The sequence below is a fragment of the Nanorana parkeri genome, unplaced genomic scaffold (assembly GCF_000935625.1).
Source record: "Nanorana parkeri isolate BGI_ZX_2015 unplaced genomic scaffold, ASM93562v1 scaffold913, whole genome shotgun sequence".
Classification (NCBI taxonomy): Eukaryota; Metazoa; Chordata; class Amphibia; order Anura; family Dicroglossidae; genus Nanorana; species Nanorana parkeri.
The window spans coordinates 241,362-259,501 of NW_017307181.1; the positions used below are offsets into that span (position 1 = coordinate 241,362).

Below are 18,140 nucleotides of genomic sequence, written 5' to 3' on the forward strand. Positions count from 1 at the left end.
CAGCAAAAAACAATAGAGACTGCAAAACTTTTTATGGTTGGAGTTCAGATTTAACTGATAATTAAAAAAAAAAACGTAGATTCCAAACTGTTGGATGCTACACAGCACAGTACATTTTTGTGTACAAAGTCTTGGATGCTACACAGCACAGTACATTTTTGTGTACAAATTGTTGGATGCTACACAGCACAGTACATTTTTGTGTACAAAGTCTTGGATGCTACACAGCACAGTACATTTTTGTGTACAAATTGTTGGATGCTACACAGCACAGTACATTTTTGTGTACAAAGTCTTGGATGCTACACAGCACAGTACATTTTTGTGTACAAATTGTTGGATGCTACACAGCAACTGTTGAGACAATAAACACTTTAACCAGGACTATATACCATATAACATATTACGGTATATGAAGGGGAAAGGGTCAGGTTTAGGAAGCATATAGTGTACTACACAGCATATAGAGCAGGGGCCGGCAACCTTGACACTCCAGCTGTTGTGGAACTACAAGTCCCATGAGGCATTGCAAGATTGACACAGGCATGACTCCCAGAGGCATGGTTGTATTTGTAGTTTCAGCACAGCTGGAGTGCCAAGGATGCTTACCCCGGATATAGAGTGTAGGAGTCAGGACTAAGATATGTGCAACATAATATACAGAGTGCAGTGGTCAATAAAAGGCCCTGGCGTCAGTGAAAGAAAAATCTGCCCCAGTGTCAATGGGCATCAGTGAGAGGAAAATATGCCTAGCTTTAATGGCCAATGGGAGAAAACAATGCCAATGTAGAGAATGCAGGGGTCAGGAGTAAGTAACATACAAAGTGCAGGGGTCAGAAGTATTGTACAAAGTGCAGGGGTCAGGAATATGTAATGTACAGATAAGTGTGCAGCGTGCAGGGGTCAGAAGTAATGTACAAAGTGTATGGGTCAAGAGTATGTAATGTACAGAGTACATGGGTCAGGAGTATGTAATGCGCAGAATACAGGGGTCAGGAGTATGTAGCACACAAAGTGCAAAGGTCAGGAGTATGAAATATATGGTCCAGTGTATCGAGTGCAGCAGCAAAAATTCCACTTCTTTCCTGTCAGTAAAAATTCCCCAAGTAAAAACCTCCCTCCACAAGCAAAATTTCCACCTCCAAGAAAGGATCTCCTCTGCTTGAGGGCCGGTTGACACCATCTCCAGTGCGTTCCGGCAGTTAGTGGCCATATTGCACTGGAATGCAGAGTGGAAGCCTCCCTGCATTCTAGGGCATGGTGGTGCCATTCAAGTCAATGGCACCACAGATACGCCCTCCCTGCCAGCAGCAATGCCTGCGTTACGGTTCAATGCGATCGCAAAACATAGTGCATGAACGCACTGGAGATGCTGTGAACTGGCCCTGAATCAACTAGCACTTACATGAGATCAGCAAGTGGCAGCCTACAATCTACTCTCAGCACAGGCTTCCAAGCAAACAATGAGCGTTGGTGACTGCAGCTATAGACATGTAAAATAAGAACTGGTATGGTAATATGTCTACCACGTGCTAGATTCACGCTCCCAACAAGCACTCACGTCCTTAGACTCTACAGTACAGAAATACCTTTCAATACTATAGCAAATCATATTATAAATTATAACACCAAGGCATCTCATGGACAGTTCATTGATCACACAGAGAAGGAACGAATAAAGCGCCCGTGCCGCGTATGTGTGCCTGGAAGTGATGGTGATGATAGCAAACACAGCGCACACAAGCCGAACATTCCCCTCCCTCCCATTCATGAGTCTGCTGGCAGCCACCAGTCTAGACGGATAGGACCAGGAAGGTGACGATGTGTGGCAAAAGGGAGGAGACTATGTGCGTTAGGGGAGGAGAGTGTGCGGCTGGGGGGAGGAAACTGTAAGAGGGAAAGAGACTGTGTGAGGGAGGAGGAGTCTAACTGTTGGGGGGGCGGAGACTGGGCAGATGAGAATGTGCGGCTGAAGAGATGTGACGGTACAGCTGGGGGGGCGGGGACTCTACCTCAGAGGGGCGGGATCTCCGTGACCTGCATACACTGTGCCATCACTTCCTTCGCCCCCCCCTCCCGCTTGGTGCTTCCACAGCAGCCACATGACACTGAACCGTGCACCCTGATAGCAGAAGGGAAGAAAGGACATTACTATTATCACCATCTACCCAGAGCGCGCTTTGTGCCCTTTCTTTCTTCCCTTCTGCTTTAGGTCCGTACAGGCAGCTTATTTCTCTCCAGTGTCTACATCGCTGCCAGTCGCCATGCCCAATATCGTGCTCTTCAGCGGTAGCTCTCACCAGGACCTTTCCCAGAAAGTGGCAGACCGGCTCGGGCTGGAGCTGGGCAAGGTGGTCACGAAGAAGTTCAGCAACCAGGAGACCAGGTGGGTGCAGGGGACGGGCTGGGCATGCGAGCAGCCGCTAAATAAGTAATAGCGCTAATTGCATCATCGTGTGTGTGTTGTTGCAGCGTTCGGTGTCACAGCGCACGTTGTGGAGTCACATGCGTTCTGCCATAGCAGGCGGTGCGATGAGTTCATTCATGGCTGGTCTTCCCGCTGCATGGATCCGGGATGAACACTCGTGACGCTGTACTCTATCATTATCCTTGTTGTCACCTTCCATGTCCTCATGGCTTCTAGCATGGGTACAAAGATCCCCGATTTCCAGGGATAAAACTATTATTTCCTTTGGGGCTCATGCACAAAATGCTCATATCTACACTGCATCTAGTTGGCACTGCGATCCAATGTGAGAAATGCATATAATGGCATGTAAAGTACTAACGTTTAGAAGTGTATGCATATAAATTCATTATAGTGTAGGGGTAGGGGACCTCAGCAATGCAGCTGGGGTGCAACTACAAAGCCCATAATGCCTCTGGCTCTTGGAGGTCATGTCTATCACTGTTAGTCTTGCAATGCCTCATGGGATGGGGTTGCTTACCCCTGTTATATCTGTGAAGGTTCTCATTCATCCAGGTCATGGTGTATCTGTAAAAGAAACTAAATCAAGGCAGCTGGACTTGCTGTATGTTCTTGAAGATGTTTCGCTGGTCATCCGACCAGCTTTCTCAATTCAGAATTCGGATGACCAGCGAAACGTCTTCAAGGAAATACAGCAAGTCCAGTTGCCTTGATTTATTTTTTACAGGTACACCCCTGTTATAGTACCTTGGATATTCATTCTAGCCGCTAGAATGCATCTGTGTGTGTGGACGCATGTACGTGCACGTACGCTCCTCTTCAATAACAGTTTTGGGGCGTTTTTTTTTCTCGTTTCATTCCTGACCGCTGCTCTAGATAATGCATATAAATGCCACAATGTGCAGGGAAATTTATGAAAACTAGCAGTTGCCCGTGGCAACCAATCAGCTTCCATCTCTCATTTTCAAACTTTAACTCAAACTGAAGAGAGAAGCTGGTTGCCGTGGGCAACTGCTCCAGTTTGATGAATTCCCCCCAGTCTGTTTATAGGGCTGCGTTCAGAAGCATAAAAACGCCCTGTATGGATCTAAAAGCTGTGTGTATGTATGTATATATACACACACACCCGCCCACCCTGAGTGTATAGAGCTGACTTTGAATACAGAGCTGTGTATGATGTGCTGAAACAAATTTGTGTGTAAATATCAGGCAGAAGAGCGAAGTTTCCTAAAGAGAATTCCCCAATGTTTTCAGCCGTGCTATGACAATGTTCCGCTGCGTGTTTCTCTTCGCATTTATTGCCGTTCACAATATGTCCTATTCCTGTCGGGTCAATCAACTGCTGCAATGATTCCATTTCCCCCCATCCGCCTTAATTCTATTAGGTTTCATTTGTGTGTAGAGAGCTCTTTAGCCCATGCCTTTTACCAATTAGATCCGGCCATTGCTGGAATTCAGCTTGCTATTCTCCCCTCTGGGCACGGAGAGGAAGAGTGTCTACTGTGTGTAAGTTCTGGCTCCTCAACTAACATGCTCCAGTCCATTCAACTTATGTATGTGAGCTGAGCTTTACTTCTCATGTAAATGTCCCCTTATACATTAGGCCCCTGATGCCCAACACCTTTGGTACTTACTATGCAGCCCTTAGGCCCCTGCAGACAAAGGACTGTTTTGGGTCTTACTTAAGCCAGTAGAGAAAAAACAGTGATACTAAACTCAGGAGTTAAAAATGTAAAAAATGCATTCAAGTACCTTCACTATGAACAAAAATGTATATTATTTGTGTATCACTCGGCTGTAGATCCTAAAATCATCTCTGAATTGGTGCTGCCACTGTCCTTCCTTCTGGAGGGTGACTACTTTTATTTTCCATGGTCCCTGTGTGTATAGTAAAGTACCCACTGTTCCAAGCTCACTAACATGATGGACTAGAATCTCAATACAAATTAGTAAACTAAACATGAGATTGTAGTCCATCATGGGAGTGAGCTTGGAGTGGTGACTACTTTACAACACACACAGGGACCATGGGGAATAAAAGTAGTCACCCTCCAGAAGGAAGGACAGTGTCCGCACCAATTCAGAGATGATTTGAGGATCTACAGCTGAGTGATACACAAATAAGATACATTTTTGTTAATAGTAAGGGTACTTGACTGTATTTTTAAGATTTAAAGGGTTTCTAAACCCCCATGTTTTTTTGCATATATCTACTGCTAGCAAGCAGTAGATGTATGCAAAAAGTTTTTTTTTTTAAAGTGGTTTAAACTTACCCTGTCTTCCCCACGCGCTCCCGTCCGGAAATGCTCAGGCGGCCGCAAAGCATCTTGGGGCGGGCGCATGAGCAGTTCGGATTTTCGTCCGGGAGACGTGGAGAGACACAAGGTAAGTCTATGGACGCGTGCACCCGCATGCAGACACTGTGGGACAGGAAGTGCCAGCGAGGACAGAGGAGTCAGTGCTGGATCGGAGAGCCGCAGCAGCGCTGGAGAGAAGGCTGAAGAGGACAGGAAAGAAGATCGGATTAAGAGACGTCATTTAAGGTAAGTGCTTACACTAACATTGGGGGGGGGGGGGGTTTTTGACTTTAATGTCACTTTAACTCCCAAGTTCAGTGTAACGTTAAAGTAGTCTATTCATGATATCATAGCAGCTATCACTCTTAAATGCACCGCAATTGGTGTGAATGGGCCCTTAGTGTCACTTCAACTTCGTTACTTCTAGTAGTTCAATGGTTTGGATTATTTCTGTCACTCTATCTTCCTTTTTTCTGTGCTGTCCATCTATTTTTTGTTTTGTTTATACCTCTGATCTATTAGTGCTCATGTACACAGGTGTATTAAAATACTCATATCTACGCTGGATCTTTATGCCAGAAGCTTGCAGACAAATCCAGGGTACAAAATTGGCATTTTAGTGTGGTGTTGTACGCTTTTAGAGGCATAGGCACATAAACAAATTCTATTGGGTAGAATATGCATTTATTGTAGCCACTAGAATGTATGTATGTGCCTTCACAAGTCAATTATGCTAGTAAGCTCCCTCCGAATGTAAGTTTGGGACATTTTTATTTTTACACGCCATTAAAATATGGATATAGACACGCTGGCTAAAATACAGCGGTTGAGGAGCATTAAAATAGTAATAATGCCCACAGATGCAGTGCTTTTTCTGGCATTAGAATAGATGTTGAGGAGAAAAATCTGAAATGTGGCACAAGTGATTTTTAAAGGGTTGTAGCAGCACAAACGTGGAAGGGTTGACTTATAAATAGGTTATATAATATAAGTGATGTCTAGCAGTCTCATGTAATGTATTTGCCGTCTATGACTGTCTCCCAGAATATCTTCTCAAACTCTAATAGCTCCTGTAGCAAAGCTGTAGTCTCTGACCATCTCCTGGTGCAGGTTTTCAATATGGCAGCCTTCTAAAGCATTACATTCACTGTGTGCCCTTTCGGGGCTTGTTTACCCCACTGACCATGCGTCCCAACGCAATTAGCAGCTGAAATGCACTGTATTGCATACTAAGTCCCCCTGCCTTCTGGGGTGGGAGGGGGCGTGGCGGTGCATTGAAGTTAATGGCCCCGCCCGAAGTGCGATTGGTCGCACCAGAACACGTGTGCGATCACAAAAAATAGTGCATGCATACTGAGTGGCTGCGGGGTCATTGACTTAAATGTGCTGTCACGACCCCCTCCCGCCGTAGAACGCAGGGGGTAGTTTAGTGTGCAATACTGTGCATTACAGCAGCTAACCGCACTGGAACGCACTGACAGTGGTGTGCGCAAGCCCTTAGTGTTGTTCGAGGCCCAGTAAATCCAGTAAGTAGAACACCACTGCATTAGACATTTCCTGTAAAACACCACTGAGGGAGAAGTTGTTGGCAAAGTTGTCCATAGACTTCCACCTTCCTGACAGGGCACTGTATTAACGTGTGTGCATGGCTTGGCCCAGCTTACAAATGGCTTGTATAGTGGTGGAAGGGAGCAAAGTTCTGGCAGTGGCTTATCAGAAGGGGAGCTGCCCCTATCAGAACAGCTCTCCTAATCTGACCAGTCACCCCAATAATGGACTTTGGTCAACTTGAGGCCACGCATAGAAATTGCCACAGAAAAAGCCTACAATGTTAAAAACAAATGTGCCTTGTTGACAGATATACATTGGTGGAAACAAGGAGAGCTGGTGTGAATGTGTTCTGCTAGGCAGTAGAATGACGTAGTATGACCTCCAAGGATGTCACAACTTACGTGCTTCAGGGCTAGTATTGATATTGTTTTTAGATGGTCATGTTTGCCCTGTACTTATTTCTACTCCATTATTACATTTTAGTCTTCAACATACAATGTTAATGCTCTTCATGAAGAAAAACCTGACAACATTCTCTAGCACAAAGCTATCAGTAAGTTAATTATTACTCCGAGTGGTGTTGGCTTCAACATTTTCATGATTTACAGTAATGGCCCAGCAGATCACATTCTTAATGGAAAATGCAAACCATAACTAAAACAATTGTAGAGTCATATGACTTGATCTCGAGACTTTGAGGGATTTCCGATATCACTAGCTAAGTTAATTGATTCACATGGTCACATTTAACAATGAATGCAAATGTTGTATTTGTGGGAGTTGTCATCGTAAGCAGGATTTCATGGTACTATCCCATGCCCAGGAGGTACAGCTTTGTGTCCTCTTTGACCCATAGCATTTCTTCTTAAAGTGAGACTAATCTCAGAAGTAAAATCTTAGAAATGCATTCAGGTACCTTTTTTTTTAACTATTACTAAAAATGTATCTTATTTGTGTAGCACTCGGCTGTAGATCCTCAAACCATCTCTGAATTGGTGCTGACACTGTCCTTCCTTCTGAAGGGTGGGTACTTTGGTTCCCCATGTTTCCTGTGTGTGTTGTAAAGTAGTCACCGCTCCAAGCTCACTCCTGTGGTGGACTACAATCTCATGTTTAGTTTACAAATTTGTATTGAGATTGTAGTCCATCACGGGAGCAAGCTTGGAATGGTGGCTACTCTACAGCACACACGGGGAACAAAAGGTGCCACCCTCCAGAAGGAAGGACAGTGTCAGCACCAATTCATAGATGATTTGAGGATCTACATCTGAGTGATGCACAAATAAGATACATTTTTGTTGGTAGGGTACCTGAATGCATTTTTAAGATTTAACTCCTGAGTTTGTCACTTTAATTCTACTTATTACATATAGCATACAGTATGTGGCAGTTGGCATTACTATGGAAACATTAAAGTATGCCCTTTTTGTATACAAGTAGCCAGCAATATCCTGGTCTATGAACTCATTGCAGTTGGACTACAATAAGTTTATATTGGTAGCATTATAGTACATTTGTGCCAGTATCCTGGTTTCCGTGCCACTGACATACTTTCATAACAGCTTGATGTTCCATTAAACTCCGTAGGATCATTATATGGCTGTGATGGAGAATGTAGTCAGAGGATTGATGGTAACTTTGTTTAACAGTGTATGTGTTGCTCTTCCAACCATGCAATAGTTAACAGATTGTGCTTGAAACTGCTGATCGCTATCCCCTGCAAAATGCTTGTATCGTTTTGAGGATTGCTAAGGCATGGTGCTGTGACCAACATGTTGTGCATAGAGGAACACAGAGACCCACTGATGACATCACTGAACCTTAAAAAAAAGAAAGTATATATGGGTTGCCAACTGGGCCACATACTGGTGGAATTTTGACCGAGTCAGCAGTTCTCAAGCTGAGTACACAGCTTTTACACAGATTTATTTTTCTTGTTCAGCCTGTGAGGAAACTGATCTGATAAATGCCTCCATCCACGCTACAAACAAATCCCAACTGTGTACCTAGCTTTAACAAGGTCTACAACGGCGCAATTTACTTATCCCCCTCATTTCAGTCCTTTTTAGTGAATCCTGTTGTTTAAAGATAAAATATATGATCATTGTTCTGTAAAGACACTCAGAAAGTTCTTTACTCAGCATTTACAACCTAATCTTTAACACTCTTCTAACTACACTATCAAAGACTTGCTGATCATCACCTCTCTTATCGTGTCCTCTTCTGCTTGTCTACAGGATTACGGTTGCTCTTTTCTGTAATACTTCGCCTTGGTCATTGGACTTTCCTGTAGGCAGTATATATGTAATCCCAGCCAGTAGATGATGGTAGTCTGAGTAGCTGTATTGGGCTACAATTGCACGTCTGTGATGCCAGAGGATATCCTGCCGACAGTTCTAAGGCCTTGTTCACACCAGACACAGTGCGTTCCGTACCAATTCCAGCCAGAACACACTGCATCCCATTGCGACCGGCTCAGTATGTTGTGGGGCAGGAGGAAGCGTGGCGGTCCATTGTAGTGAATGGCCAAGTAGCCACGCCCTCTGGCCGCAATACGGTCAGCCACACGGGAACACAAGGCACACTATGCCTGCAGTCTGGTCCGAACAAAATAGTGCTTGCAGCATTTTGTTCAGACCGGACAGCAGGTATAATGTGCCTTTGCGTTCCCGTGCGGCTGGAGGGCGTGTCTACGGTGCGGGTATGCTTGGCTGTGTTTTGTTTTTGCCAATGGAAAGCTGGTTACTAGGAGAAGACAATTGTGTAGGTTTAAAAACACATTATTATTATTATTAGGGATGCACGGATATATCGTCCACCAAAACATATCGGCCGAAAATGGCACTTTTGGCTAAATGCCGAAAGTGCCATTTTCCTGCCGATCGGCGCATCCCTGATTTCTTTCCTCCCCTCTGGGCGCTGCTCCGTTGCCCAGCCATGATGCCAGAGGATATCCTGCCGACAGTTCTAAGGCCTTGTTCACACCAGACACAGTGCGTTCCGTACCAATTCCAGCCAGAACACACTGCATCCCATTGCGACCGGCTCAGTATGTTGTGGGGCAGGAGGAAGCGTGGCGGTCCATTGTAGTGAATGGCCAAGTAGCCACGCCCTCTGGCCGCAATACGGTCAGCCACACGGGAACACAAGGCACACTATGCCTGCAGTCTGGTCCGAACAAAATAGTGCTTGCAGCATTTTGTTCAGACCGGACAGCAGGTATAATGTGCCTTTGCGTTCCCGTGCGGCTGGAGGGCGTGTCTACGGTGCGGGTATGCTTGGCTGTGTTTTGTTTTTGCCAATGGAAAGCTGGTTACTAGGAGAAGACAATTGTGTAGGTTTAAAAACACATTATTATTATTATTAGGGATGCACGGATATATCGTCCACCAAAACATATCGGCCGAAAATGGCACTTTTGGCTAAATGCCGAAAGTGCCATTTTCCTGCCGATCGGCGCATCCCTGATTTCTTTCCTCCCCTCTGGGCGCTGCTCCGTGTCCCAGCGGGGAGGAGAGAAAGTGACAGCTGGCTGAGCGCTGCGGGACAAGAGCGCTGTGAGCGGCCGGTGTCTCTCCTCCCACACCGCTCGGCCGCCTATCGCAGTGCGGCAGAGCGGTGTGGGGGCGGAGACAGCGCTGTCACAGTATTTGTCAGGAGAGCCAGGTACAAACACTCAGTGATCAGTGATGTACATAATTGAGGATATGGTATGGTTAATATATGCTCAATTATGAATGAATGGGAGTGATCTTTATCCAATCCTGTTCATTCATAATTGTGGTTTATAGTAAACATACTATATTCTCATGTTATCAATGAACAGGAACACTCATAGAGGATTCCTGTTCATTAATAACAGGGGACACAGAAAAAGAGATTGAGGACTTTGTGTCCTCAATCTCTTTTTCTATTTTAAAAGGGAAATATCAGGGGTCGGTTTAGCCCCTAAAAGTAAAGTAAAAAATGAAAGTTTATAAAAATAAAATATTTTAAAAATTTGAAGAAAAAACAAACTGCAGGTAAAAGTACAGAAAATTCAAGTATTTTACATGCTTACTTGCACTGTTTTTTCTTTCCATAATTTATTAATTTGCAATGTTGCTTTTGAACTGCCTGTAAAGTTCTTAAGAACAGCCCCTTCTTCATTGCATGTCCTAGCCCTCTTCTGGGAGTGTCTGTGCTGGCCCAGCCCCTCCACCCCTCACCTCCCTACATAGTCTTCTATGTAGCTGTTGGGGAAGGAGCGCAGGGAACTATTAGTGTCATGTGAGTGACGTCTCTGAGTCAACTCGGGCCGCTGACATCACATTCAAGATGAAGGCACCCAGCAGCAGTCCCGAGGCTTTTAGATGTTTTTGGGTTGTGCCCATTTATTTCCAGTGGGCCTCCAATGCACATCCATGCAGTAAACAACGCATATAACCATCATTCGAAGCTCCATATAACCATTTCCAGCTCCAAGACTAGACTAGAAAAAAATTCAAAAGTTACGAGGCAGCTGTCATTTGTAAGGAGCACACGGAGCTCCTGGGATTTGCATCTGTTTTAATGTATGATTATGTTTTATTTTATAAATACAAGTATTGAGATATTTTTTTTGTCATGTGACAGTTTTTTTTCTAAAACAATGCAGACTAATGATTTCAGGACAGTGGTGGAGTGCCAGAGCCAGGTCCCAGCTGCCACCCTGGTACTTCTCCTAAAAAAAGGCCAAGTATCAGCACTGGTATCTGAACATCCCTAGTTAGAATTTTGAAGGTGAGTGGAAATCACTCATCTCATAGTTCTCCTTTAACCTTTGCAATGGGGCTGAATGGGATAGTGGGTGTTGGGGACATGTGTAGAGGGCATAGGCATTGAGCAGTGGTGATGCTGATTTTCAGTGAAATATATATTTGTGTCTGTCAAATATCTAGTGATCTTTGTTTTCAATAGCAGCAAATGTTATAGTCTCTTTTGCATATTGGTGGCTGTATTGCATACGCTTGCTACAGCAGGTGAGCATCCTTAGCTGTGGTTGCTATTGATGTAAAGGCTGTGTGTCTGTGACAATAACAAGCAAGGGAGTGGGGATGTCACAGCAGAGATTAGATGGATAGATGGGTTTGATAGATAATCTCCACTTTATTAGGTACACCTTGCTAGTTCTGGGTTGGACCCCTTTTGTCTTCAGAAATGCTATAATTCTTTGTGGCATAGATTCAACAAGGTGATGGAAGCATTCCTTAGAGAGTTTGGTCCATACTGACATAATGGAATCACACAGTTGCTGCAGATTTGTCAGCTGCACATCCATGATGTGAAGCCCCACCAGCTCACTGGATAATTTCTCTTTTTCAGACCATTCTCTGTAAACATTAGAGATGGTTGTGTGTGAAAATCCCAGTATTTCAGCAGTTTTTGAAATACTCAGACCAGCCCGCTTGGCACCAACAACCATGCCACGTTCAGAGTCCCTTAAATCGCCTTTCTTCCCCACTCTGATGCTCAGTTTGAACTTCAGCAGGCCATCCTGACCATGTCTACATGCCTAAATGTATTGAGTTACTGCCATGTGATTGACTGATTAGATATTTGTTAAAGAGCAGTTGAAGAGGCGTATATGTGTATCCATAATATTGCTCGCTCTCGCATTGGTGATGCAAGAAAAAGCTGCTGGATAAAGATTGAGGCAATACTGATATTAACTGACAAAGTATAGAAAACATTAAAATCTGAACATTTTTTCATTTGTAATGCTAGATTTATCTAGAAAATGATCGCTGGAACCCAGTGCCAGTGGTTTTATGTGTTGGCTATCCAGATTCCATATACCGTATATACTCGAGTATAAGCCGAGATTTTCAGCCCATTTTTTTGGGTGAAAAGTGCCCCCCTCGGCTTATACTCGAGTCAGCGCCAGCGCGTCTTCTTACTTACCTCGCCGAGCGTCGCGTCACTGCTGCTCGGTGTGCGGCGCTCCGAGCGGGGTCATCTGGCAGTCTCCGGGTCCTAATTTAGGTGGCCGGAGACTGCCAGATGACCCCGCTCGGAGCGCCGCACACCGCAGCAGCAGCGACGCTCGGCGAGGTAAGTAAGAAGAAGAAAAACCCCCCCGCAGCGGCCAGTCAGGCAGGGGAGCAGGGATGAGTCAGCGGCGCGCTGATCAGGCGAGAGGAGCTCCAGGTGGGGTTGTAATTTAGCGGGCAGGCACCTCTGAGCCAGCTAAATTAGGACCCCACCTGGAGCTCCTCCCACTGGACCAGCGCGCCGCTGACTCGTCCCTGCTCTCTCCGTGATGTGATGATCGATCACCGGCACACGGACACAGTGAGTGAGGGCGTGGGAGGGGGGGGGGGGGGGTAGAGAGAGAGATTAATTAAGCAATTATATATGTATTGTCTGCACTGTATTAGCAGTATATACTCTATATAGAGTATATACTGCTAATACAGTGCAGACAATACATTTACAATTATACTAACATGAATGTATTAAATGATCTGTATGTAGCCCTGTACTATGGATCATTTAACCCATTCATGTTAGCAGAGGATCATTGTAAATGTATTGTTGCAGGCACTCTATATGTACATGTACTATATACTACATATAGAGTGCACTGAACAATAGATTTACAATTATCCTCTGCTAATATGAATGGGTTAAATGATCCGTAGTACATGATATGTAGCCCTGTACCCCCTTTTCCACTTACAGAGCTAGGTTATTTTTCTTTTAAATAAATATTAATGTATTTTAATGGTATCTATCTACCAGTAGCTGCCTCATTTCCCACCCTCGGCTTATATTCGGGTCAATACTTTTTCCCAGTTTTTTTGGCTAAAATTAGGTACCTCGGCTTATATTCGGGACGGCTTATACTCGAGTATATACGGTAATACCAAACCTCTGCTCTAGTGATTTCAGCTAAAAACAGAATGCCTTTTGTTTACCATTTACCTTCTAAAATTGTTTAAATTTTTCTTTTTTTAATACTTAAAAACACTTTGCAGCGTCTGGACATTTTTATATTAGTTCATTATAATAAATAATTTCAGAGGGCTGTGGTGTACTATATACAGAAGCTGTGTGGCTCCTGTGCTCCATAAATTGCTGCAGTTCTTTAATCCATTGGATCATGCTTCTTCCCGTAGTATAAACACTGGGCTAATCCACTCGGATGGTGGAACAGTTTTAGAATGTTTTTTGCTTATAAGCATTTCCTTTTCACTGGGGAATTAGAACATTACGATTGCGTTGAATGAATTGATGGAATGCTGGCTGCGGCTCATGCATGAGTAACGTTTGCCTTGTTGCTTGTTGTACCAACCTCCAAATGTGGTGTTTGGCAGGCACAACAGGGCATGACAAGTAATGTAAGTTTGTAAAGGGGAAGTATTTCTGACCAGCAGAATCCAAGCTTTCATTTTTCAGTGAAGGTGCTTTCCATTGTACATCAGCCTTTTTAAAGTGGTTAGTTTATACCATATGAAGGTGTGATCCTAATACATAAACTCCACATTGGTTGCTACTTAAATCAAAGATGATTTAATATTCCAAAATTGGGAGTTGAACTGGCCAAGACCATCTTTCCAGAGTAATTGTCTGAAAGTATTTATATATGAGGAATGATCATTGCCTGATCCAGACAATTTGTCTGGCTGTAATTGTATGTCTATGGGAAGTCAGCTGGCCAATCATCTCGGGTGGGTATGAGGATCCTGGCTGATCACGCTTTTTTTCTTCTCAGACAAGGGTTGCTTCTTGATGTACAAGCATTGTACATTCAGCCAGTACGAGTGTGTGCTGATTTCCATGATTTGTTTGGTGGTCATATCTTCCATTTGGCATTCAAAAAAAGGTAAATAGAAGACAAAAGACTAGTCACCAGTGCCTAAGCACACTTGGAAGTGCATTGTTTATTTTTCTGGACCATTTGAAAAGGTAGATTTTTCTGAGTACTGGTTAGGGAAAGTTTACTTTGCTTGATGTTACCAACAACATAGCAAAATTTCACTTTGTTACAAAGCGCACAGATATGCTACAAACTGCAAAAAAAAAACTTGGGATGCTTTTGAAATGGTACAGATGACTTCATGATGTCCCTGAATTTTTTCAGAGATGTGGTCGGGAGAGTAACTTTCATACCAGCTGGGGTGTGTTCTCTCTTGCTCTTTTGGGTAAAACAATATTTTGGCACTTTCAGCATAGTGGCTAAGATCCAGAGTTCAGCAGATATCTTTTTATGATACCTAGAACCATCGCAAGAACAAAAAATTCCGCCAGGACAGTAGCTAGTAGTCGCTGGGAAAATATTTTTCCCACCTACATCAGCTGTATGAGTGGACGTGCGAAACATAATGACGATGATATCCTGGAGAATTTCTTGTGAATTAGGTAGTGTTCAATCCTGTTATCAACCTCCCGACATGACATTTACTCATTCCTTCAGACTTTTTTTTTTCTCTTTGTGTTATACTCCTTGTGGTGTATACTGTATATTCAGACATTATTTTTATCCATAAGTCATGTTACTTAGCAATATTAAAGTACTACTAGCATGTTTTACTTTATCTATACACCACCTAATTAGGTTTCCTGTCCCTTGATTTAGTGTTGTGGTTTTTTTTAAATTTAATTTCTGTCTTTATTTATAGTTGTAAACCAGTGGACCATAGCTGTGTTCATTCATATAGGCTAGGGATGCACTTTTTACAGACCAAGTAAGAGTACTGATACTTTTCCTCAAGTACTCGCCAATACCAATTACTGATAACTTTTTTTTTTTTTTTGTGTGTGTCATGTGACAGTTTTTTTTTTTTTTTCTAAAACAATGCAGACTAATGATTTTTAGGACAGTGGTGGAGCGCCAGGGCCAGTAACAGCTGCATCCCTGGTGGTTCTGCCACTCACTCCACGCTATGGACGACTACAAATCCCAGCAATACATTATATAGCAATGCAGAAAAGTACCATCAGCTATTGAGGACTACAAATCCCAGCCATCCATTATACCACAATGCCGATTGAAGCACAGGACAGAATCAGCAGGCAATATTTATAAAGTAGCTGAAGTTTAAGTGCAGTTTTGCTGCACCATACCTGAACACAGTGCACTTTGTCCCTGGGCAGAGGGTCTCAGGAGGAGAAGATGTGCGTGCCAGCGGAGGAGCTGTACACGGAGGCACTGTGCATGGTTCCCAGGAAGGCTGCCACGAGGTACCCAGCAAGCGTGGGACCTAAGACAGGCACTTAATTTGCATAATTAAGGCTCTGGTATTGGAGAATTTGCACGAATACTTGTGCAAATTCTCAGTATTGGCAATGATACTGGTATCCGTGCATCACTAATGTGATATCTTTTTTTTGTGGATTTCTTATTTACTGTGCTACTATGTCTTCTGTACACTGTTCAATATGTTGTACTTTCTCTTTAGAAAAAATAAACTACGCTAAAAGAGCTTTGAGATATCTTTGTTATGAAGGATGTTTTGCTTTTTTATGTAACGTGCCTTGGTTTACTGAGGTGTTTTGTTTTTTATTGTTTTCGATGGACTTCTGTCTTGGGGCTTTCTAAAATTGCCTACTGGCTTCTAGATGGAATTGATTGGTTCTTGAATTGTAGATTAATTTTGTCTCACCATATTAAAGAACTTGGCAGCTATAGAATGACTGTTTAGATTTTTCTTTTTTTTTTAGCTACCATGCAAAAGTATCGTTGGTTACTTGCTTGGTACCTCAATTACTATTTGTCTGACTTGATCAGCAGGTTAAACCAGAGAAAAATGGAGTGCTGTTTGTTGTATTCACCTTTTGTACGCTTTTCCAGTCAGTTAGAATCTGGGTTGCCAGGTTCCCATTTAGCGTTGTGTACTAAATGTTGAACAAGTAATGCTATGCTGTTTCACCTCTTAAAGTGTATTTCCACTTCTGAAGTAAAAATGTGAGGACCCCCACTTATTTTGCTCCTATTATAGTACCTAAAAATAAACAAACACAATGGGGGGAATTTATCACAACTGGAGCATTTGTGCATGGCAACCAATCAGCTTCTCTCATTTTCAAATCTCAACTGATCAAACTGAAGAGAGATGCTGATTGGCATCTGCTCCAGATTTGATAAATTTCCCTAAATGTGCTGATTAAAACACAAACAATTCTAATTTCTTGTCTTTTTTTGAACACGCCCATTAACCCCTTCGTGACTGACGACGTACAGTGTACGTCGCCAGCATCGGGGCTGTTTAAACAGACTCCCGGTGACTTTTGCCGCCGGGACTCTGTTTAAACATGTAGAGCCGACTGTCGGCTTTACAACAGAAGCGATCCTGGCGACTTACCTGTCGCCAGATCGCTTCTGCGTCCCGAACTGTTGGGTATCGCCGCGCACGCCCGAGTGAGAGCAATAATTCTAGGGCCAGTATTTTGGGGTATCTCTAAATTGATGACCTGTGGGGGCTTTTAAAGTGTCTTTTATTGACTTTTTGGGGTACTGCAGTTTTTCGCCGTTTCACGGTCGCACGCAATCTGTAAACTGGGCATGTTGGGTATCGTTTTACTCGTTGTAACCTCATCTTTTATATTTCATTAAAAAAATGGGTAATTTGTTGTGTTTTGGGGCATTTAATTAAATTTGTCACTAAATTTTGGGGTTTAATAAGGAGTTGCGCTAATATTGCGCAACATTAACATTTTCAACTACCACCATTTTATTCTATAGGGTCTTGGCATTCAGAAAATATATAATGTTGGGGGGGTTTTACGTCATTTTCAGGCCTAAAATGTGGAATATAACATGGGTGCAAAAAATGATAAAAGGGCCTCAGTCATGAAGGGGTTAAACAATAACAGTGCTGGAGGACCTTTACTACATTCAGGAGGAATTTTTGTCCATTCCTTTTCACGTAACTGCTTCAGCTCAGATTTAATTGTAGCATGTCCGGTGTGAACGTCTCTCTTGAGGTCATTCCATAGCATCTCTACGGGGTTAAGGTCTGGGTTCTGACTGGGCCACTCCAAAAAGCGCATTTTCTTTTTCTGAAGCCAGTCTGGTGGATTTACTTCGATTTTTAGTGTCATTGTCCTGCTGCATCACCCAACTTTTAAGGTTCAGCTGGCAGACACCAACCCTGACGTTATCTTGTAGGATATTTTGGTAAACTAAGGAGTTAATTGTGCCCCTTGATGATGACAAATGGTCTAGACCCAGAGGCAGTGAAGCAAGCCCAAATCATGATGTTCCCTCCACCATACTTCACCATTGGGATGATGTTGGTAAGCTGTGCCCTTTTTGCGCCATGCATAGTGCTGAGTATTTTTCCTGAATAATTCAAGTTTTGTTTCATTAGTCCACAAAACATTTGGCCATTTAGTGTTGCGGTTTGCCAAGGTGCTCAGGTATACTGAGCTTTGGGTGACGGGAGGATGCTAGTTTGTGTCCTTCCGTTACCCTTAGGAGAACTATGGGGAAAAGCCCTGACCCCATAGTTCTCCTTTTTTTAAAGTGTTTGTGTCCTTTCAATCAAAGTAGCTCTGAACCGCACCTCCAAATTCATTTCATTAATTGGACGTTAGGTGTGCAAGCTACTGACTCCAATTGGCTTTCGTTTAAGTAATTAGTCTATGGGTTCACTAACTTTTTTTCTCCAGCCCTGTAAATGTTTAATGTGTGTGTTCAATAAGACACAAGAAATTAGAATTGTTTGTGTTATCAGCTTAAGCACATTGTGTTTGTCTATTGTCTAGACTTAGACGAGGATCAGATCACAAAAAACAGTTCATTTCAAGCGGTTCACATACATACATTCGCACATGGTTGCAAGAAAAAGTATGTGTATTCGTACCCCTTCTTTGCCAGGCCATTTTTCAGTGCTTTGATG

At 43.2% G+C, this 18,140-nt stretch overlaps 1 protein-coding gene across 2 annotated transcripts in view; it reads left to right on the forward strand.

The window, feature by feature from the left end:
* The first annotated feature begins 2,053 nt into the window (after positions 1–2,053).
* Positions 2,054–18,140, forward strand: part of PRPS2 (phosphoribosyl pyrophosphate synthetase 2) — a 42,330-nt gene continuing 26,243 nt past the window's right edge. For both annotated transcript variants that reach the window (XM_018566078.1, XM_018566077.1), the window contains exon 1: positions 2,054–2,386. In XM_018566078.1, coding sequence (XP_018421580.1) covers positions 2,265–2,386 — 122 coding nt within the window. In that variant the 5' untranslated portion in view covers positions 2,054–2,264. The remainder of the gene's footprint in view (positions 2,387–18,140) is intronic.